The sequence below is a fragment of the Artemia sp. Qi Xiang Cuo genome, chromosome 5 (genome assembly GCF_049724085.1).
Source record: "Artemia sp. Qi Xiang Cuo chromosome 5, ASM4972408v1, whole genome shotgun sequence".
NCBI classification, from domain to species: Eukaryota; Metazoa; Arthropoda; class Branchiopoda; order Anostraca; family Artemiidae; genus Artemia; species Artemia sp. Qi Xiang Cuo.
Window position 1 is genome coordinate 9071374 of NC_142798.1, and position 23351 is coordinate 9094724.

At 35.8% G+C, this 23351-nt stretch overlaps 1 protein-coding gene across 1 annotated transcript in view; it reads left to right on the forward strand.

Annotated features, from left to right (window-relative positions):
* Positions 1 to 3661: 3661 nt before the first annotated feature.
* LOC148951780 (uncharacterized) overlaps positions 3662 to 23351 on the forward strand; it is a 30895-nt gene continuing 11205 nt past the window's right edge. The window contains exon 1 of the mRNA XM_089088714.1: positions 3662 to 4014. Coding sequence (XP_088944840.1) covers positions 3662 to 4014 — 353 coding nt within the window. The remainder of the gene's footprint in view (positions 4015 to 23351) is intronic.

The window sequence follows — 23351 nt, forward strand, 5'->3', positions numbered from 1 at the left end:
TTCTGATCGTTTTTTAAATAATGCTTGGAAATCCGGCGCCCCCTTCATAGAAATGTCCCTTATCCCAAAGAAACATCCTCCACGAAAAGATTCTCTCGAGTAACATCCTCCTCCATCCCCCCCCCCAGAAACAAATCCTTCCTGAAAATGTCTGTATACTTGCCAATAACCAATACAATATGTAAGCAATGGGCAAAGTTCATAACTTGCAGCCCTTCCCCTGGGAACTGTGGGGGATTAAGTCATCCTAAAAGACATATTTATTAGATTTTCAACTATGCTTAACGAAATGGCTATCTCAAAATTTTAATTGGGTGAATTTGAGAAAAAATGAGCGTGGGAGGGGGCCTAGTTGCCCTCCATTTTTTTGGTTACTTAACAGGGCACTAGAACTTTTAATTTCCGTTCCAATGAGCCCTCCTACGATATTCTAGGACCACTGGGTCAATACAATTACCCCTGGGGAAAATAAAAAAAAAAAAAAAAAAAAAAACAAAAAAAAAAAAAAAAAAAAAACGCATCCGTGATCTTTCTTCTGGCAAAAAATGCAAAATTCCAAATTTTTGTAGATAGGAGCTTGAAACCTCTACAGTAGGGTTCTCTGATACGCTGAATATGATGGTGTGATTTTCATTAAGGTTCTATTACTTTTAGTGGGTCTTTCCCCTTTTTTTCGAAAATCAGCCAAATTTTCTCAGGCGCGTAACTTTTTATGAGTAAGATTAAACTTGATGAAACTTATATATTTGAAATCAGAATTAAAATCTGATTCTTTTTATGTATCTATTGGTATCAAAATCGGTTATCATTGAGCCGGGTCGCTTATTACTTACAGTTCGTTGCCACGAACTGTTTGAAAAAAAAACTGAAAATATATAAAATATTATTTTTTCCATGAAAAACACCATCTCAATTAAAAACGAACATAAATTAATCAAAAAAACTTTTTCCACAAAAAAAATTTTTCAAAGACACGTAAAGAGCTCCATTAAGCCAAAAATGAGCAGAAATAAAGTCAAATAATCTTCCAAGTGTAAAACTACCCAAATTCACCGTCAATAAATAAATGAAATTAAAAAACAACAGAAATCAAACATTTCGTGGTAACGAACTGTAAGTAAGGAGCAGGCCGACTCAATAGTAACCGAAACTCTAAGATATTGAATTTTATACCAATAAGTATATCAAAAGAATTGGCATTTTATGCTGATTTCAAATATATAGATTTTATTAAGTTTAATTTTACCCATCATAAGTTACGAGCTCACGCTCGGAACTTTTGTACAAAAACCTGAATGAACACGGTAGCACAAAAACCTGAAATGAACACGGAGCCAAAATGAGATACACATGAAAAGGAATGCCCTCCCTCCTTTTTTTAGAACCTCAGGATTAAACGGTTGCAAAAATAATGCTACGAATTCTGTCTTTCCTGAATGCCTTTGACTTGCAGGCTAGGTCATATTTAAATCAGTATTCGAGTCAAACTTAAAATGAACAGAAATCCCTAAAAATGGGAGTTAAGTTACTACCAATCCGCTTCCCTCCTTAAACAGTGTAAAGGCTATTCCATAATTTGTGTTTTATTAGAAATTGCATTTCTTATACGATATGGCTTAATTTGTCACAGCATCAAACGAAAAATGAAAAGAAATAAAATCTCCGTAATAATCAAGATGATTGGAAAAACTAATAGAAATAAACTGTGGGCAAATGTACAATGATAATAATACCTGGAAATATCAGTAACTCAAAAATCTAATTTGGTAGTATTTTCTATATTTCAATATTTTATTGTATTGAATTAAAGACGCTTCTTGACTAGTAAGGTCCTTGCGTTGGACATATATGAAAATACTCAAAAGAATCTTCCTTTGAGATGTTCCAATAATTGCAAAAATTGTAATAATTCTATGTGAATGAAAACTCAATAAGAGACTAAACATATATTAGAGGAAGAGCTCAGCTTTCTTTCAGAGAGCATGGATGGTGTGGAAGGGAAAAATGTCATTTCTAAACTGACAATTTCAACTTAATAGCCTTGGCCGTTCTTGGGATCTTTCACTTACGTCCTTTGGACAAACTGAATGCAAAAGGTATAATTTGACCTAATTCAGCATCTTCCTCCACATTCATTGAAAGCTTCATTTTAGAACTCTTTGACAACCTGGATACATACAGTGCCTTTTGACTCAGTTCATCTTCCCCCTCCATATCCCCTGATAAATCCAAACCCTCGATCATTACGAAACTTATGTTTAAGCCATTACAAATTTAAGCTATTTACAGTCATTTCCTCAGTTTCCGTGGGGTTTTTGACACTGAAGATATATTTATTAGAGCTTTCGATTATTTTGAAAAAATGGCTATCTCAGAATTTTCAATTAGTGCCTTTTGAGTGCAGGGGGTTGGAAAATAAATGAATTTACTGTAGTTACTCTTGGATCGTTTTAGACTCGTAACAAATGCACTTTAGCTTTAAAGTTCCAATACGATTGAGTCCCCTCCAGAGGTTTCATGACAAACCAATTTATATGAAGGTATCATGATTACAAATAGTCTGCCAGGCCCCGGCACTCAGCACACGACAGGCTTATGTATATGGATTCTCATTGTCGCATGTCTTTTTAACGCAGACAATTTGAGCCTGTCTTTTATGTCATGATGTCAAAGCAGAAAACTTAGCACTAGAATTAAACGATGCGCTTCAGAATGCTGTTAAGATTATATATTTTATTAGGGAGCATGCCCTTAGCAGCTGTTTATTTTCCAATCTTCTGTAAGGATATGGTTTCCAACTACACAACTTTAATATTACATGAAAAAGTAAAATGGTTGTGAAGTTGTTGAAGTTTCAGAATATAGTTGTTAATAAAGGACGGAATTGAAATATTTTTCGACCAAACGAAAATGTTTCAAAATGACTTACGGCTATTCAAGTTGTGTTATTTGTCAGATATCTTTTCAAAATTAAACAATCTCAACTTGTCTATAAAAAAAAACACTAATATTTACTTCAAATGATAAAATTGAAAGGTTTATAGAAGAAAACATCAACATTTGGTACAGTATGGTAAAAAAACAGTAGTTCCAAATGTTTTCTATTGTTGACAATTTTATAACAGAGAAAATCATTCTAAAATGTTTATTGCAAAAATTATTGTAGATCACTTAGAAGCACTAGAAACACAAATCTTTGCATATTTTATATTAAATATTAATTTTTGAAAGGTAGCATGGATTCAAAAGCTATTTTGGATTGGCTCAAGTGAGATTGATCACCTGTCACATAAAGCTCAAGAGGAATCTGCTGAGCTTTCGGGTGCTTCAAACTTAAAACTAGTGTTTCCAAAACCACCCTTAACTGAATTCTGAATCAGAACATGTACTGCCCACACTCGTAATTTATTTAAGTTTATGAAAAACAAAAAAAATAGACCAATTTTGAAATTTCTCCAGAAAATTTTAGTTTTTCACTACGATTGTAGTAACTTGGACTAAACTTAAACAATTAAAAATAAATATTATTTTTCTCTTGGAATAATGTTGTCTTAGAAATGTCCAATAACGTTTAGAAGCTTTTTGAACACCCCAAAAAACTGGGCTGTTTACATTAGACTTTTATTTCTACATCCGTCTTTCACGAATGATTTCCTTATAGATGAAACCAGTCATACTACTTATTATGGTTACTGCTGTAGCCACAAGAGCTGATATGTTTCTAGACTCATCCATCAATAGTCCTTCTGACCGATCGTGGAACATTCTTGCACTTGTTCAAACTATTACAACCGATGTACTTGCAACATCACTTTGTTATTCAGTTGTTCCAACAGATGTTTTTGCTGTTATACAGGCTTTTACCCCAATCACCACCACAATTACGGTGTCAATTTCAACAATTGAAAATCCGGGAAATTGTAGGAAGAAGAGGTGGGCATTTGAAAATGCTATTGATGGCCGAATTTCTGGATTTAATGATATACTTGCTACTGCTGCTGATGCCAACCCAAGGTAATACTTTTATAGAGAGAGAGAAAGAGAAATAATTTGTTAACAAAAATAACACTTACATCATCTTTCAACAATCATCGGGGAAACCCATTGGGTTGTACATGATGGTTGTTTTCATCCTCATAATCTAATAATATAGACTCACATTTTACTTATAAATCATAAATCGCAAAAAAAAAAAAATCAGCAACAACTTCCCAGAAGGTATCGTTTCAACCCACTCTTGAACTAGCTAACATTATCTGCCAGCTTTATACCCTCCGGGAAAGAATTCCATAGCAATGGCCCTGCAAAAGGCGGAAATGAAGATCCTCGTTGAGTATTCTGATCCTCAGACACTATGCTTGAAGAAAATCTAGTTTTATAACAATGATAAAACGAGTTAGACTTAAAAATTTTGCAAAAGCACTCCGGCGAATAACGATTCAAACATTGATAAAACAAAACAGCTAGTTGATAATATTTTAACTTATAAACATTTAGAATTTTCATTTTAGTGAACCAACTCAAAGTACTATTTTCAAATCTCACATAATCTTCTAAGACACGAACAACTCTATTTTCTAATATTTTGAATCTTTTAAAACTTTATCTCAAAAGAGCTAGTCCACAGCAAAGAACCATAAGACAGATACAGATTGATAAGAGAATGATAAAGGATCATTAGAATTGGATAGAAGATTAACAAAATTATCACAGTTATATATGTATATATATATATATATATATATATATATATATATATATATATATATATATATATATATATATATATATATATATATATATATATATATATATATATATATATATATATATATATATATATATATATATATATATATATATATATATATATATATATATATTCTATTTAAGCGAGCAATAATTGTGTATGCCATCATTTATAGATTTTTTCTCGAAAATGTCTCTATCTTATTTTTTTTATTGGAAAATCAGCATATTGAGATTTTCTGGCCTAAAAAAACGACCTAAATAGGTCAAATGTTGGAGAAAATTCATTAAGAGCCTTAATATTGGAGAAAATCTTGTCAGTGATATCGTATTAATGAGCACATTTCAAGAAAATAAATAACAGCATTTCCGCCTCCCCCCACCCCAGAAGTGGACGTATCGTTTTTATATCTATGACGCATGCAACATAACAAAAGGAACACAGCTAAGTATAAAATACTAAGTGTAATAAGTCAATTTACGAAAGGTGTTTTAAGCAGTTTCATGATTCCTACAGAATAAATGTAAAATCTAGACCAGTGGTTCTCAAATTTATTTAGATACTGTACCCCTTTTTACCCACAAAATATTTTAGGTACCCCTTCTCACTTTCCGGTACTAAGTACACTATAGCTAAAATATAAATAAAATTGCCGGTCCTAGAGTTAAAGGGTTGTTTTATTTTTATTTTTTTGCTGGCCGGCCGCATACCCCCTAAGGTTTTTGCGCACCCCCAAGGGTTATGCACGCTTCAATTTGAGAACAAGTGATCAAGCCCGTCAAATGTGACAAGAACAATCCAAGCAGCTAAGGTAAAGAGTCTTGCAAAAATGTTTAAAGTAATGATAAACAAAAATGAAGAACAACGAGATATATAGTTAGAATAGTTGTGTCACCAACAATTACAATGAGTCCAAAGTGAAGAATGAAGAAACACCAGGGTCAAAGATAAGTGGCAGCAAGGATTAATACGAGTCAAAAACCAAAATGAAGAACAAAGACATATGTGGTTACAGGGACTGCAACACCGGGGAGTAGAACAAATGAAAAACGAAAGTGAAGAACAAAGACATGTTTCGTTAAAAGATATGTCACAACGAGAACAACAAAATGTGCGTTAGAAGATAAGAGGCAGCGAGAATTACAAGCGATAACAAGAATGCGAGTGTCAGAATATTTCAAAGATGAATGAGAAAAGATCAAGTAGACGGTCAGAAAAATGTAAATTCAAGCTTGATAATGAACAACACCGATAATTAACAATCAGTTTTACCTTTTATAGGACGTCAATTGAGTTCCACAAAAAACTGAGGTAAAGAGTTCCACAAACAAATTCGAAACTTGAATTCTGGTTTTGTTTGATCTTCATTCAAGGCAAGTGATGATCGAACCATCCATCATCGTAATATTTTCAGCTTCAATGTAACAGGACAAATTTATGGCAAAATCAATTTAGCGGCGCATGTAATACCGAAATACCAATGGCTCCTATGCCGGTACCCAGCATCGCTACGCGGCAGACTTGTATTTTGATTCTCATTGTAACTTGTCTTCTCGCCAGAGCCTCTTCTTGATGTCAATGCGTCACCATAGGTTTGATACAACCACCTTGAGAAAACATAAATTTTTCTTTAAATTTGTGACCTATTTAGAACGTTTGGGGCAAGAAATTTCAATATGCCAGTTATAACGTAAAATAGCTATTTAGGCGGTTTCGAGGCCAGGCCCCTGCGCAGCTGCACGGCAAGCTTGGTATATTCTGACTGTCATTGTCGCTTCTCTTCTAACCGCGGACAATGTGAGCCTATTCTTGATTTCGTGGGCCTGGCTTTGGCATAGTTACGTAGGAGGCTTGCACATATTTATTTTCACTGTCACTTGTCTTCTATCTGCAGACAATGTGAGCCTTGTTTTTATGTAATGGCGTTACCATAAATACAATATAACCACCCTGTACTTACTTACTTGTACTTGGATCAGGACACAAGCTATGTAGTTCTCCTTGGCGACAGGATCTGGGAAACTGTTGGGTTCCACAGGTTACAGTCTTGGGTTAAAGGGGCGATAATTTCAAACCATGGACCATGGTTCGTCGAATCAGAATCGACGAATCAGCTCGAAGCCAGATTTGACAGTGTTGATCCAGGTTTTGGCTCGTCATCTTTGTCGTTTTTTCCAATTGGGTGCTGGTTTGCAGCGTTGGCTTTGATTTGTGAAAATTTCGGTCGGTCTTCGGCAAACATGGCTGAACCAGGACAGGTGGTAGCATGGAATGATAGATGTGATGCCGTAATTCTAGTCACATCGTTGGCGAATGATCGTATATGGGATTCGGTTGCTGAGCCGGAATTCCAACATGCTCCTCAGGCATCTGTGTTCAAAAGTATTGAGGGCATTTGCCCTGGTGACTTTTAATGGCTAGGTCTCACAGCTGTAAAGTAAGACCTATTGGACTAGGTCATCGTAAATACGGATTTTTGTTTTCCGGTGGATTTCCTTCCTTTTCAATAGCGGCTTCTACAGCTGTGCAAGGACAGAAGAAGCTGATGCAATGTGGTACTGGATTTCTTCACTATATCCGCCGTTGAGTTCAATGTATGATCCGAGGTATTTGAAATTATTGACAACTTTAATCTGCCTTTGGCTAAGGGTTTTAGGGGTAGAGTTTATATCCAGGGCATTATAAAATCTTTAGTCTTGTCAATATTGATCTTGAGCTGTACTGGGGCAGCAGCTTCGGTGACTTTCAGAAGCATTTTCCGGGCTTCACCAACGAATTTGCCAAGAAGAGCAAAATCAAATAGCTCGGGAGAGAGTACACACCCTTGCCACACACCGAAGTCGATAATGCATAGCGGAGAAATTTTTCCATTGACCTTGATGCAGGCTCGTGTGTGTTGATAGTAAGCCCGAATGAGTCATATGATCTTAGGTGGGATCTCTTCCATGGCCATCCAAATTCCTTCCCGGATGACTGAATCGAAGGCATTAAGGAAGTCGACGAAGACAGGGTCGGTGAATTCTTGATGTTGGCTCTATGTTCAAGAATCTGTCTCAAGGTGAAGACTTGGTCAACACAGCCCATGCCAGCTCAGAAACCAGATTGGTGGGGGTGGGTTCTTTCGTTGATGACTTTGTGGAATCAGTTAAGCAGAATCATTGCAAAGATATTTGCCACAATGCTCATTAGTGAGATTCCTCTATAATTTTTGCATTCAGTGCAGTCGCCTTTCTTGAAGACTGACAGTATTACTGAGTCTTGCCATTCCTGAGGAAACCCTTGCTTGGACTAGACTGAGCAGACGAGCTTCTGTAATTTCTTAGCGAGAGTAGGAGCAGCTTTGTAGAATCCTGCCGGGATAGAATGTGTGACTGGCGCCTTAGGATTTATCAGCTACTTGATTGCCACTTTAATCTCTTGTGTTAAGGGGGTGAACATTGACGTTGGTGTATGGGGCTTGTTGACTCAGTGGTACTGGGTTAAGGTTAGGGTTACTTGGTTGGAGTATAGGTGCAATATTATTGGGAGGCGTTTGAGTGGAATAGATGTTGTGACTGGGGTTTAGCAGCTTCTGGAAGTGGTACTGCCATCTTGCAATTATGTCATCTTTCCTTGACAGAAGTTTTTCATCTTTGCCTCTCGCTCCAGTTGAGATCTTTTTACTTTTCCCATTTGCTTCTTTTAGTAGTTGGTAAAGCTTTCTGGTATCTGAATTAATAGCAGGCTTCTGAATATCTGCTGCCATGTGGTCCCAGCAGCGTTGTCTGTCACGGCGGGCGGATTTACGGCATTCTTTTCTCAGTGTTTTGAATGCTTAGGACTTGGTATTTCTGATCTGTTGTTTCTGTTTTAATAGCTTGATAGTGTCTTATGAGATCCACTTTCTCCACTACCGATTTAGCTTGTCAAAGACTTTTAGAGGTGTCTGTTACGGTGTCTCGGATCTTCCTCCAATTGTCTTCAATGTTTATGGTGGTTGATTCATTATCGTCGTCCACGGAGAGGATGTCGAAACGGTTAGATAATTCCAAGCGGAACTCTTCGGATACTTCCTTGGATGAGTATATCATGGTTTGGGACTGTTCTCAATGACTGGGTCAGAGCATCGTAAACTCGCCAACTGTACCTTCATCCTCGGCTTTGGTTGGTGCATAGGCTGAGATGACATTGATGTTGAACAGGTGACCATTGAGACGGGCCTTGGCCAAACGTGAGTTTGGCTGCCATTCAACTAGGGATTTTGCTGCCATATTACTGATTAGGAGACCAACCACTACATTACCAGAGTCATCGCTAGGTCCGGCGTTGAAAAGGTGGAATTCAGATTTTCCACAATGGGTGGAGACGAGCTCATCTTCCAAATTTCCATTTAGCCGGGTTTTGGATACACAGAATATCTATTCAATATCTTTCGCATTCACCTGCAATGATGGTCTGGGTCACAGGGCATTTCAATGAATATACTTTCCAGCACCCCAAACTGAGGGATTTTCAGTGTTTCAACAGGTGGTCGGCTAGTTCACTGTTCGTCGGTGTTGCCGGAGCCTTTGACATATCGCTTCCCGAGAATGCCTTAACCAAAGTTTTTTTTTAATTCTTTCTGCCATTTCCATCGATTCGTGGGAATATATTTAACCGACGGGTCCCAAATTTGACGGCGCTTTTTCTGCATGTTAGCCGGCGTCTGCCAAGCTTAGGTTGGCAGGGCCGTTCCCACCCTTCTGCCATGGTAAGGCCACGCTGCTGGATTTGTCCCTGAAGATCTTGGGACGGAAAAAATGCCTGTGGTGCACCCCAGATACTCACAACCCTCTCTAGGGACGTAGCAGCATTCCTTATCTACCTAACCTAGTCTAGAGAGGAGCTTAGAATGGGAGAATGATATAACTAATCAAACTTTTGGTTTTCTTTTTTAAGGTTTTTGAATTGCAGTAATCCCTCGTCAAAATATATGCAAATATTTTTGCAATTACCATTTTTTTGCTCATTAAGCAATTTAATATAAACTTCTCCATACATGAAAATATAGAAATAAATTTGCAATTACCAGTTTTTTGCTCTTTAAGCAAATTAATGTAAACTTTTCCATGCATGAAAATCTTCTATTTTCCCACATAAGTGCGACAAGTGTGAATGACGTTATTCATATAAATATTTTTTTTTCTCCAACCGAATTTTTCAGACTTCTTACCTATATAGATCGTTTTTTTATGCGAGAATATCCTAAGATACAAATTTTCTTGTCGTTTTCACATATCTTCTAACTGCCCGTATCTTTGCTCTTCATTTTCATTTTTGACATGTTTTTGGATTTTGATTACTTCATACAATTTAGCAAGCGCTCCGAACTTGAAATCCTGAGGTCAGGGTTCAAGTTCTGGTGTTGCTGGTTAATTGACTTTGAACAGGAGTCAATGATGTGACCCTGTAAGCTCAGCCAGAGTCAACCCAGCTCTAAATTAACACCTGGAGAAATGTCGGGGAAAATCACGGGAAGCTTCAGATTATTTGCCCCCAACCACGCATTGGACTTTTGGCTGAAGGCATTGAGTCAGGAAATCGGTGCCTGCGGAACGCAGACCTTTGTTCAGCATGCGAAAAAGCTTTTTTTTTTGTATACAATTTAGCAACGGTCTTTGCTATAGCTGCCCTTATTGGTGTTGTCACAATTAAATAAAAAAACCAAGTTTTTTTAACTGAAAGTATGGAACGACGTTAAAACTTAAAACGAACAGAAATTATTCCGTATATGAATGGGGCTGTCCCCTCCTCAACGCCTCGCTCTTTACGCTAAAGTTTTTTTGTTGTTTAAAAAAATAGAGTTGTGAGAAAGTCAAACTTTAGCGTAAAGAGCGAGGCGTTGAGGAGGGGACAGCCCCCTTCATATACGGAATAATTTCTGTTCGTTTTAAGTTTTAACGTCGTTCCTTACTTTCAGTTAAAAAAACCTTGTTTTTTTTATTTAATTTTTGAACGTTTTTGAATTAATGCAGGTTTTGATTTTGGCTCACCGTACATGAATAATTAAAACAAAATTTGCATATTATATTTGGTTTCTCGAAACTTGTTTAATTTTATTTACGAACGTTTTTATTAGTAATAAATATACGTAACTTAGAATTAACTTACGTAACGAACTTCTATATTCATAAATTTTTAACACGTATATTAGGGGGTTCGCCCCTTAGTCAATACCCTGCTCTTTAAACTATAATTCGAATTTTTTTTTTCAGTTCTTTAAAAATGATCTCTTAATCACAGTCAGTTTATCAGTTGAAAAACTTTTTTTTTTTTTTATTTAATTACTGATATTTTTGTTTAATAATGCTGGTACATCCGGGGCCCCCGTCCGAGCAATGTCCCTTCCCCCATGAAAACTTCCTTCATGGAAAGATCCTTCTATATAGCCCCCGTCCCTCTTCGTCCCCCACCAACCAGAAAAAATCCCCAATGAAAAAGTCTGTATACTTCCCAATAACCAATACTATATGTTAACATTGAGTAAAGTTCATAACTTTCAGCCCTCCCCCAGGGGACTTTGGTGGATCAAGTCATCCTAAAAGACATTTTTATCATATTTTAGACCATGCTGAACAAAATGGCTATCTCAAAATTTTGATCGGGTGACTATGGGAAAAAAATGAGCGTGGGAGGGGGCCTAGTTGCCCTCCATTTTTTTCGGTCACTTAAAAATGGAACTAGAACTTTTAATTTCTGTTCGACTGAGCCCTCCCACGATATTCTAGGTCCAATGGGTCGATACTATCACTTATGGGGAAAAAAAAACAAAACAAAAAAAACAAACAAACAAACAAATAAACACGCATCCATGATCTTTCTTCTGGCAAAAAATGGAAAGTTCCACATTTTTACAGATGAGTGGTCGAAAACTCAAAATAAGAGTTACTTAATGTGCCGAATGCGATGGCGCGATTTTCATTAGGGCTCTATAACTTGTAGGGTCTCTTTTCCCCTTTTTTCTAAAATCAGCCGAATTTCCTCCGGCGCGTAACTTTTGATGGGTATAATTAAACTTAATGACACTTATATTTGAAATCAGAATTAAAATCTGATTCTTTTGATGTATCTATTGGTATCAAAATCCCGTTTTTTACAGTTTCGGTTACCATTGAGCCGGGTCGCTCCTTACTTACAGTTCGTTACCACGAACTGTTTGATTGATGATCCAGGTTGTCAATTTCCACATCTTATCAAGTTTGATAGTTCAGGTGTTGGTTCCAAAGAATCATCGTTGAAAGCTTTGAATTTAAGAAAACGTGAGAAATTGAAAGCAATAGGAGTGAAACTAGCAAATAAAAATTGAACAGAATAATAGGATAGAAAATATGATAGAAAATAAGTTGACAAGTGAGTTTAGATAGAAACACTACAGCATGGTCAAACAGTTCGTGATAACGAACTGTAAGTAAGGAGAGACCCCGCTCAACAGTAACCGAAAGTATAAAATACGAAATTTAGACACCAATAGATACATCAAAAGAAACAGGTTTTAATGTTGATTTTAAATATACACGTTTAATCAAGTTTAGTCTTACCCATCAAAAGTTAAGCGCCTGAGAAAATTTGCCTGATTTTCGAAAAAAGGGGGAAACACCCCCTAAAATATATAGAACAACAATGAAAATCACACCATCAGATTTAGTGCATCAGAGAACCCTACTGCAGAGGTGTCACGTTCCTATCTGCAAAAATGTGGAATTTTATATTTTTTGTCAGAAGATCACGGATGCGTGTTTATTTGTTTGTTGTTTTTTTTCCACATGGGTGATCGTATCGACCTAGTGGTCTTAGAATTTCGTAGGAGAGCTCATTTGAATAAAAATTAAAAGTTCTAGTGCTCTTTTTAAGTGACCAAAAAATGGAGGGCAACTAGGACCCCTCCCATGCTCATTTTTTCCTCAAAGTCACCCGATCAAAATTTTGCCATTTTGTTCAGCATGGTCAAAAATATAATAAATATGTCTTTTAGGATGACTTAATCCCCCAAATTCTCCGGGGGGAGGGCTGAAAGTTATGAACTTTACCCATTGTTTACATATAGTCATAGTTATTGGGAAGTATACAAATATTTTCAGGGGGGCTTTTTCCTGGTAGCGGGGGGGGGGGGGGTTGGAGGTTATGTTGGAGAAACTTTCCAGAGAGAAAGTTTTCATGGGGAAAGGGACATTTCTATGGAGGGGAGCTGGATTTCCCAGTATTATTTAAAAAAAAAGATCAGAAATCAAATTTGAAAAAAAACAATTTTTTCAACTGAAAGTAATAAGCAACAACAAAACTTAAAACGGACAAAAATTATTACGTATATGATTGGGTTCACCCCCTAGTCAATACCTCGCTCTTTAAGCCAAATATTTTTTAGTACTTTCATAAGAGCTATTTATTCTAAGTAAGGCCTAGTCCAGGGGGTGGGGGTTTACCCGGTTTGAACCCCCCCCCCTCGAAATGTTTGTTTGACTCCTATAAACGTAAAAAATGGACAAAAACAAATTGTGTATGCGTTTTTTGAGGTTTTTTATGTAACCCCCGCCTCAAAAAAATTAGTACCCCCCCCCCCCCCGAACAAAAATCCTGGATGCGCTTCTGATTCTAAGTGACGGCCTTTGTGATTAAGGGGTCATGTTTAAAGAATTGGAACAAAATTTGAACTTTAGCGTAAAGAGCGAGGTGTTGACTAGGGGACGAGCCCTAATATACGTATTAAAATATATGAATATAGAAGTTCGTTACGTAAGTTAATTCGTAAGTTACTTATATTTATTACTAATAAAAACGTTCGTAAATAAAATTAAACAAGTTTCAAGAAAGCCATTTAACCAAATATAAGCAAAATTAGTATGCAAATTTTTTTTTTAATTATTCATGTACGGTGAGCTAAAATCAAAAACCTGTATTAATTCAAAAACATTCAAAAATTCATTAAAAAAAGTTTTTTTTAACTGAAAGTAAGGAGCAACATTAAAATTTAAAATGAACAGAAATTCTTCCGTATATGAAAGAGGCTGTCCCCTCCTCAACGCCTTGCTCTGTACGCTAGAACTATACTCTTTCTCACAATTCTATTTTTTTACACAATAAAAACTTTAGCATAAAGAGCAAGGCGTTGAGGAGGGGACAGCTCCTTTCGTATACAGAATAATTTCTGTTCGTTTTAAGTTTTAATGTTGCTACTTAGTTTCAGTTAAAAAAAAACTTGTTTTTTCTATTTAATTAATAAAAGGAAGCCTTTAGCCCTCTAATGAGGGAGAGCCCAGGTATCATTAATTTATGTGCAAAAACATCTATATAAAAAAAACCCATCCATAATAGCTCGTAAACATGTTAGAGTGGGAGTGGCATCCCTACTAGCCTTTTATGTGGTCATCTTTACCTTTTATCACGAATGTAATAGGAACAGTAGGAAAAACTGGCAAACCAACAAAAGAGAAAAAACGTATTAAATAAGGCCTATTATAGGGCAAAAAGGCATTAAAAACTCCATCATTTTCTGGACAAGTTCAAACTTAAAAATGGATCTCGCGTGGACAGGTTAGGCTAAAGCATGTCGCAGGAAGGATGGACAGGAATAGAAATTTGGTGAAAAACAACAAGTACCAATTCTCTTTTGCAGCAAAATAATAAATGTGCTAAGTAGTTTCTGCTTTATATAAAATGTCACAGGAAGTATTGACAATACTATACATAGCATTCGATAAAAAAAAAAAAAAAAAAAAAAAAAAAAAAAAAACAGGTGTCAGGTGGTATTTTTGATAGAATTATAAGTTTAGCAGGAAGTATGCACTCTATACATAATTTCACGGGAACTGCTAGTTATAAAGGGTGTCCCAAACAGCATGCCAGAATTGAATATTCTATAAATAGTGTAATTTTATTTGCAAACAGAAAACAAAATACAGCAGTCTCTTCAGGAGATGTTGCAATTATACATGACAGACTGTATCAAGCACATTGTCTCCCTTGCTTGCCCTACTAATTCTGTCCATGAAATATAGCCGAATTTAAAGGAATATAGCCATGAATAGTGAAAATTTAAAGGATTTTTGATAAAGGGTTGGGGGAAACACCCCCGAAAATAAAGCTATCTTAATGAAAATCGTTCCGTAAGATTCAGCGTACCAGAGAACCCTATTGAACATATTTCAAGCTCCCGCCTACAAAAATCTCTGTCTTCTGTAAGAAAATAAACAAAATTCCACATTTTTGCAGATGCGACTTTGAAACCTCTAAAGTTGTGTTCCTGGAATTTACTGAATATGATGGTGCAATTTTCATTAAGGTTCTGTGACTTTTTGGGGTGTTTCCCCCTTTACCTAAAACGAGGGAAATAAAGAGGAGGGTATTGACTAGGGGGCGAACCCCCTAATATACGTGTTAAAATTTTATGAATATAGAAGTTCGTTACGTAAGTTAATTCTAAGTTACGTATATTTATTACTAATAAAAACGTTCGTAAATAAAATTAAACAAGTTTCGAGAAAGCCGATTTAACCAAATACTGAATATGCAAAATTTGTTTTAATTATTCATGTACGGTGAGCCAAAATCAAACACCTGCATTAATTCAAAAACGTTCAAAAATTAAATAAAAAAACAAGTTTTTTTAAACTGAAAGTAAGGAGCGACATTAAAACTTAAAATGAACAGAAATTATTCCGTATATGAAAGGGGCTGTCCCCTCCTCAACGCCTTGCTCTTTACACTAAAATTTGACTTTCTCACAACTCTTTTTTTTCTAAACAATAAAAAACTTTATCGTAAAGAGCGAGGCGTTGAGGAGGGGACAGCCCCTTTCGTATACGGAATAATTTTTGTTCGTTTTAAGTTTTAACGTGGGTAGTCTGTTTTTTTTTAATTTAATTTTTGAACGTTTTTGAATTAATGCAGGTTTTGATTGTGGCTCACCGTATATGAATAATTAAAATGAAATTTGCATATTAATTTTACTTTTTTGTTTAAATGGCTTTCTTAAAAGTTGTTTAATTTTATTTACAAACTTTTTTATTAGTAATAAATATACGTAACTTACTAATTAACTTACATAAAGAACTTCTACATTCGTAAGTTTTTATTACGTATGTTAGGGGATTCGCCCCCCTAGTCAATACCTCGCTCTTTACGCTAAAGTTCAAATTTTGCTCCCATTCTTTAAGAGTGATCCCTTAATCACCAAGGCCGTTAATTAGAATAAATAGCTCTTATGAAATGACTAAAAATTCGTTAGTGTAAAGAGCGAGGTATTGACAAGGGGGGGGAACCGAACAATACACGTAATTATTTCTGTTTATTCTAAGTTTTGATGTTGCTCCTTACTTTCAGTTGAAAAACTAGTTTTTTTTATTTAATTTCTTATCTTTTGTTTAAGTAATGCTGGGAAATTTAGTGCCCCCTTTAAAGCAATGTCCCTTACCCCATGAAAACTTCCTCCATGGATATATCCTCCCATGTAACCTCTGACCCCCCCCCCCCCCCCACTATCAGAAAAAATCCCCTCTGAAAACGTCTGTATACTTCTCAATAACCAATACTATATGTAAACATTGGGCAAAGTTCATAACTTTCAGCCCTTCTCCCAGGGACTGTGGGGGATTAAATCATCCTCAAAGACATGGCTACTATATTTTCGATCCTGTTGAACAAAATAGCTATCTCAAAATTTTGATTGGGTGACTTTGGAGGAAAATGAGCATGGGAGGAGGCCTAGTTGCCCTCCATTTTCTTATCACTTAAAAATAGCACTATAGCTTTTAATTTTCGTTTAAATGACCCATTTTGCGATATTCTAGGACCACTGGGTCGATACAATCACCCCTGGGGAAAAGAAAAAAAAACACACATCCGTGATCTTTCTTCTGGCAAAAATACAGAATTCCACATTTTTACAGATAGGAGCTTGAAACCCCTACAATAGGGTTCTCTGATACGATGAATCTTACGGTGTGATTTTCATTTAAGGGGTTTTCCGCCGTCCAATTGTTAGCTAACAAAAATTTGTTTGGACGGCGGAAACAGAATTGTTAGCTAACAATTCGCGGAAACATGATATTGGTCGGGAAATTCAAACGAAAATTCTGCTCAAGATAGTGTTGCAGTGAGTTTTTATCAACTTGATAATACCCAACTGACGCCAAAGCTTTGAAATTCAAATAATAGAAAGTTGCAAAGTATTCTTAGCTTATAGAAAATAAAATTTAACTATTAATACCAGCAAGCGAAACAAAGGCACAAAGCATTTATTAATTGGCAAACTATATTGAGTTTAGGCGAAAACTAAAACACCAGTACATAAGCTTTCATAAAGTAACTGTTTAAAGTTTTTAAATAAATTATTCCATGTATGAAGGAAGTGTAACGACCTAATTAAAAATGGTAATTTGATTGCATAAACGAAACTGTCAGATTTTGATCACATCAAATTGCTATGACTTTTAAGTTGTCCACATTTCTTTTTACAACTTAATTTACATCTTTTTGACACAGTAAAACTGAGGAATCAATTTAATTAAATAAAGATTTATCTTCACTGAAGGTGCAAATCAAAGGAAATTCCAATTTAGGAGAAAAGTATCCATTGTCAATAAAATGGGGGGGGGGCATACTATAATGTTGGGAGGGATTGTTCTCATATAGGGAGAAAATCAGACCAGTTCATCAAATGGCCAAAAATTTATTTTCACTGAAGGTGCAAATCAAAGGAATTTTTAATTTAGGAGAGAAGCATCCATTACCAATGAAATGGGGGGGGGGCAAGTAACATTTAAAAAAAAATAGGCTGGTGACATTTTCTTTGTTATTTCTATTTTTCAGTGGAAGAATGGATTTTTTTAAAATAGATTACCAGAAAAGATGTCTCAAAATCTAGACGGGGGGGGGAGAAGAAAATCTTAGATGAGTCATTGTCCTGTGTCCTAATTGATTCCATTGCCAGTAAGTCTTAAAAATGTCCAGAAGGAGGCGGTGAAAATTATAGATGGGTGTCCCCTCCCTCTATTGACACCACTGCCTGTAAGTCTTAATAATTAAATTGATAAGCAAAGAGATTAAATAGAGATAGCCAAACAGTGCGTGGTAACAAACTGTAAGTGATGAACGACCCGGCTCAATAGTAACCGAAACTCTAAAAAATGGAATTTTGATACCAATAAATACATCAAAAGAATTAGATTTTAGTCAAAAGTTGCGAGCCTCAGAAAATTTGCCTTATTTTCGAAGAAAGGAGGAAACACCCCCTAAAAGTCAAAGAATCTTAATGAAAGTCAAATGATCAGGTTCAGCGTATCAGAGAACCATATTGTAGAAGTTTCAAGCTCCTATGTGCAAAAATGTGGAATTTTGCTTTTTTTTGCCAGAAGAAAGATCACGGGTGCATGTTTATTTGTTTTTTCCAGGGATGAGCGTATTGACCCAGTAGTTCTAGAATATTGCGAAAGGGCTCATTCGAAAGGAAATTACAAGATCTAGTACTCTTTTTAGAGTACTAGGTTCTATGACTTTTAGAGGGTGTTTCCCTCCTTTTTCGAAAACAAGGCAAATTTTCTCAGGCACGTTACTTTAAATGGGTAAGACTAAACTTGATGAAACTTAATCCCAGTAATGGGTTAAATTGTATGGTGATACAGAATACCATGGCGGGAGGATCTTCTATAGGAGGACAAATGTGGCAGGGTGTAAGATTAAGATATTTGGACAACGGCCTCTGCGAAGGGCTGCCTCGACCCTTTTGGGGTACATGCAAGACTGGGGACCTTGCGGTCAATTCTAATCCCACTTGAGGAGTGGCGCCCCTTGAAAAAATTATACCATAATAAATGAAAGAGCATTCGCACGGGTTTCTGATCAATGGATAATTCTTCTCGGCTTTTTACGTTTTGAAGGACGTCTTCGGGCTGAAAAACCTCTTCCTAGCTAATTTATATACTTTGGGCTGCCTTCCCGTAGTAGCATAATATTTTTAGGCCTGAGTATGTAATGAGTCGGAGGTAATAGGCTTGAGATTGTCTGTGCAGGATTTCGACTCTTGTTGATAGAAGAGAATCGCCAAGTGCTGAAAACCATGTTTTGACCAAGATGGGTCCAAGATTGTACAAAACCTCCATTCATGGAGGTCCAAGGGACTTCTTGCTGTCCGGTTCGAAGCCGGCTTAAGCACTTCGGTGTAGACTTGAGAAGATATGTGATCCCCGTCCTGCACAGGTATCCGGGATCATTGTTTTTTTCTGAGGCCAAAAAACTGTACACGAAAACCAACTACATGACGAGAAAAAAGCATAAACGGTCATGGCCTATCACTTTTGACTAATGGGTATCAATTTAAAAACACAACCATCAGATCAAACACTACGGAAAAAGACAAACGAATCCAATTATTTCTTTATTATTCAATATAATTATATAACTCAATATAATCAATATCACAAATATTTGACTAAGAAATTACAATAAAAAAAAGAAAAATTATTTTAAAGTTTGCTTAAAAATACTCTGACTCTTGCTGGTAGGAGAGCTTTCTTCACTGGTTCCATCTTGGCAACATACCTGCAAAGATAGTTCATAAGGCTACTACAATCAGGAAGGGTTCTTCGTAACAATAAGTAATTATTCAGTGGGAGAATAATGTCAGTATGTATAGCATTCAGGTTAGGTCAAGCTGTGATTAACAATATCTCCAGCGACGGCAGTAGCGAAGACAGGATGTTATTTTCAGAGGAAGACCTTGAATATAAAAGAGGGATGACTCCTTAGTTATATCAAGTAAAAGTGATTTAAAATTATTGTAGGCTAGTTTAGTTTTAGCAAGATGGAGGTAGAACAGGTTGCAAAATTAGTCCAGCAGAGTTTAAGGAGGCCCGGAAATACAGATATAATAGACTCAAAAAGATAGCTCAGTTTCCCTGAAGTTTTATGCAGGAGTCAAGAAGGAGTGGGGTGAGGGTTTTTATTTTAAGCTGGGACTTACGAATGATTTATCCAAATTTTGGGGAGTTAAGGTCTTGCTTACAAGCAAAGGATTGCATGCTCGAAACAAAAGTTACAACTTGCAAAATTTGAAGGAATCTAAAACTGATCAATAATATGTGAAAAAAAGCTTGCTTCTTTGCGAAAACGGTCAAACTTCGAAGTGAAAGCCCATCTTGTGGCTATTAGTAGATTCAGAATTTAAAAAAAATACATAATTCGACCAAATTTGCTTTTTAGAGGCATGAGCAGCATTTGAGTAGGCTGGAAAACTTGCCTGAAGAAAAAATTGTACGTCCATAGATGAAAGTTATTCTATTCAATTAAATTTATGTAACAAACCTCTCCATGACGGTGATTAAGCATTTTTGATTGCCCTACTTGATGCCAAAACCCCAGTATGGCATGTACCAGGTAAGTAGGGCCTCCAGCATTGTGTTGCATTCGCAGATCTCGACCAGGTCAACATATACGACGATCCTGCGTCAGAAGCCCTGCTGACCTGAAAGAATAAAAACTGTTTGGACCGTCTCCCAAGCTTTAAACAGAGATGGCAACAGGGGTAAAACGTTCTTTACGCTAAAAACCTTATGAACGAAAAACCTAAAGGGCAATAAAACCTGTTTTACCATTATAAAACATAAAATCGCGAAGAAAGGAAGAAAACGAGGACAATTATCAGCCAGTGAAAAAATTGAAAAATCATGCAAATATTTCGGTCAAGACCTCCGCTTGACCGTCCTTGGTGCAGAATAAAACTGATAAAAATATAGAAAAACAAAACCTTAAAATAAAAACACAAAACTAAAATTGGACGACCCTTTCTCAGTAACGGTGAAAGGGTAACTGAATAAAAAACACAAGTCTAAATTGTATTTTACAATTTTATTTTACGTAAAGCACTCTTAAAGACCAATCGCTTTCCAGTTAGATTATTATCAGAGATTTTATTTGATTGCACAATACGATTTTGTGGATGTATGTAAAAACAATCAGAATTAATAATTTCATCATAAATGGGCCTTAGAAAAGTTTCTCCAGTGTCTCTATTGAGAGCTACCTTTTGGTGAATGTGCTTGTTTATTTCAACTACCTCCCTGAAAAGTTGCGTGAGACCTTTAACGGGGGTAACAATGGAGGTTTCGTCAAACAAAATGAAATCGTATGGACTCTCATACACATGTTGAGCCAAGGTGGAATCAAAAACCTCAGGCCTTTGGCTTAGCCTCATGGCCTTGTCCATTGAGGACCTATGTTCAATAACCTCTCCCCCAATTGCTGTTGGGTTCTACCAACATAAAAACAGCCACAAGAACAAGGAATCCTTTAAACACCACTACCCAGAATGGGGCTGGTTTGACTAATTGTATAGCAGGAGCGACTCGTCTCAATAGTAACCGAAACTTTAAAAAACTGAAGTTTGATACCAATAGATACATCAAAAGAATTCGATTTTATGCTGATTTTTAATATATAAGTTTCATCAAGCTTAATTTTATCATTAATAGAAGCTTTGTTTCGACTTTAAATTCATAAATATATTTAAAAATTGTCATGTTAAAAATAGAGCAATGATGTCATAATCGTAGGTTGTAGCCATATATTAGACAAATATTTGCATAATTTTTTATTTTTTCACTAGCCTTTAATTGTCCTCGTTTTCTTCTTTTCTTCGCTATTTTATGTTGTATCATGATTAGCCAGTGTAGTCTCAAAAATTATTTTGTTTTACCATTGTTTCTAAAAAATAAAACAGGAATTTTAAAGTAGATAAGTACACGAGAATGAAAATATCTATTGTTGGTTTCGCGCTGACAAGTGTTTCGCAATTATTGTGAGGTTAAGAAGAACACCACGAACTAATGAGGAGGAAAATTAAAGGTGAAGAATCCAACCACACCTAATCAATCCAATTAAACAAACGTACTGACTAACGCTCTATATTCATCAATAGGATAATTAAAGTAAATCAGGAACCATAAATATTTCTACGGCATCAATGGGCCCTTATGTAATTAAAAAAAAAAACAAGTTTTTTTAATTGCAAGTAAGGAGCAACATTAAAACTTAAAATGAGCAGAAATTATAACGTATATGAAAGGGAATGTCCCCTTCTCGATACCTCACCTTTCACGCTAAAGTATTTTAGTGCTTTTAAAACATCTTCTTATTATTCTAATTAAACGACTTTTTTGTTCTCCTTGCTCTTTACGCTTAAGTTTGACTGTCTCACAACTTTATTTTTTAAAACGATAAAAACTTTAGCGTAAAAAGCGAGGCGTTGAGGAGGGGACAGCCCCTTTCATATACGGAATAATTTCTGTTCGTTTTAAGTTTTAATGTCACTCCTTACTTTCAGTAAAAATAAAACTCGTTTTTTTTAGCTAACCCCTCATAAAATAATTCAATGATACCCCAAAACGTTCCATTTTCCTTCATATTCAGGAAATACAACGAATTTACTATTTTGCCAAAATTTACCCTAAGATCAGCCACGTCGGACTTGCCCTTAGTAGCTAAATGCAAGATGATGGATTTTTCTGCTTAAGTCGCAAGTTCAATTTAATCATCCCAAAATATAATACAAACTTCCTGCAAATCAAACATGCAACAAAAGCATTGACAACAAATAAAATATAAAGCATTCTTACTAATGATTTTTAGTCAAGTAATATTCTAAATAAAATAAAACAAAAAAAAATGTACCAATGCTATTTACAAGTTAAGGCTATTTCACTTAAGAATTTACTTGTCCTTTGAAAAGAGCTCCTCATAACACATGGCCGAAATAATCCTCTTCTGTTGCTGATATTCCAATTTTATGGACTTTACTGACAAAAAATCCATTTTGATTTAACACTCCCAGATAAGGCCACAAACGATCTTGAACTATGCAAATATCAAACGAAAATGGGATATTTGTAAAATAGAGTTATGCTGTCTTTGTGATGCATGCTCAGCTTAGCGATATGTACATCTATTACACCTGGTAGTAGACAGCAGTTAGAGCAAGATGTAGATGGCTCAGTAACTTTTAAAATTGAACAAGAAAGCATTGCTTCCCGAAACATCCAAAAGATTAAGGCGTTCTGAAATTCAAAGTAATTAGCACATATAACCAGAAAAAAGAAAAAAAATTCCTGCTATGGAAGTATTCGCTTTGCAAATGTATCCATCTCCTCCCATAAAAAGTCCGAGATGAGTTTAACAGGCAAAAAAGAGAAAGAATATTTCGGCTTTCTAAATTCGAAACACCTTATCTTGAACTTGAAATTACGGCTACGGTGTGCTGATACATCATCCAATGACAATCTCTCTCAAACTCTCTGAAGAAAAACTGCAGAATTTGTAATGAAAGACTATCAAAGACTAACCTCTGTAAATAAGCATCAGGGAAAAGTACAGATACATTGTCTTGAGGCAGGACAGCTAGCCTCTAATTTTAACAATCATACCCACCTTCCAAGCAAAGCTTCTAAACGACAGATAACACCTTACACGAATGAGATAAGATGATGCAGGATCAAGATTAAAATCAGGTACTTCTTTAATGTTCCAGCAAACAAGAATGGAGCTCTCTTCAGCATAACAGTAAAGATACGCCCGCTCTTGATCATAGCTTAGCGATTTC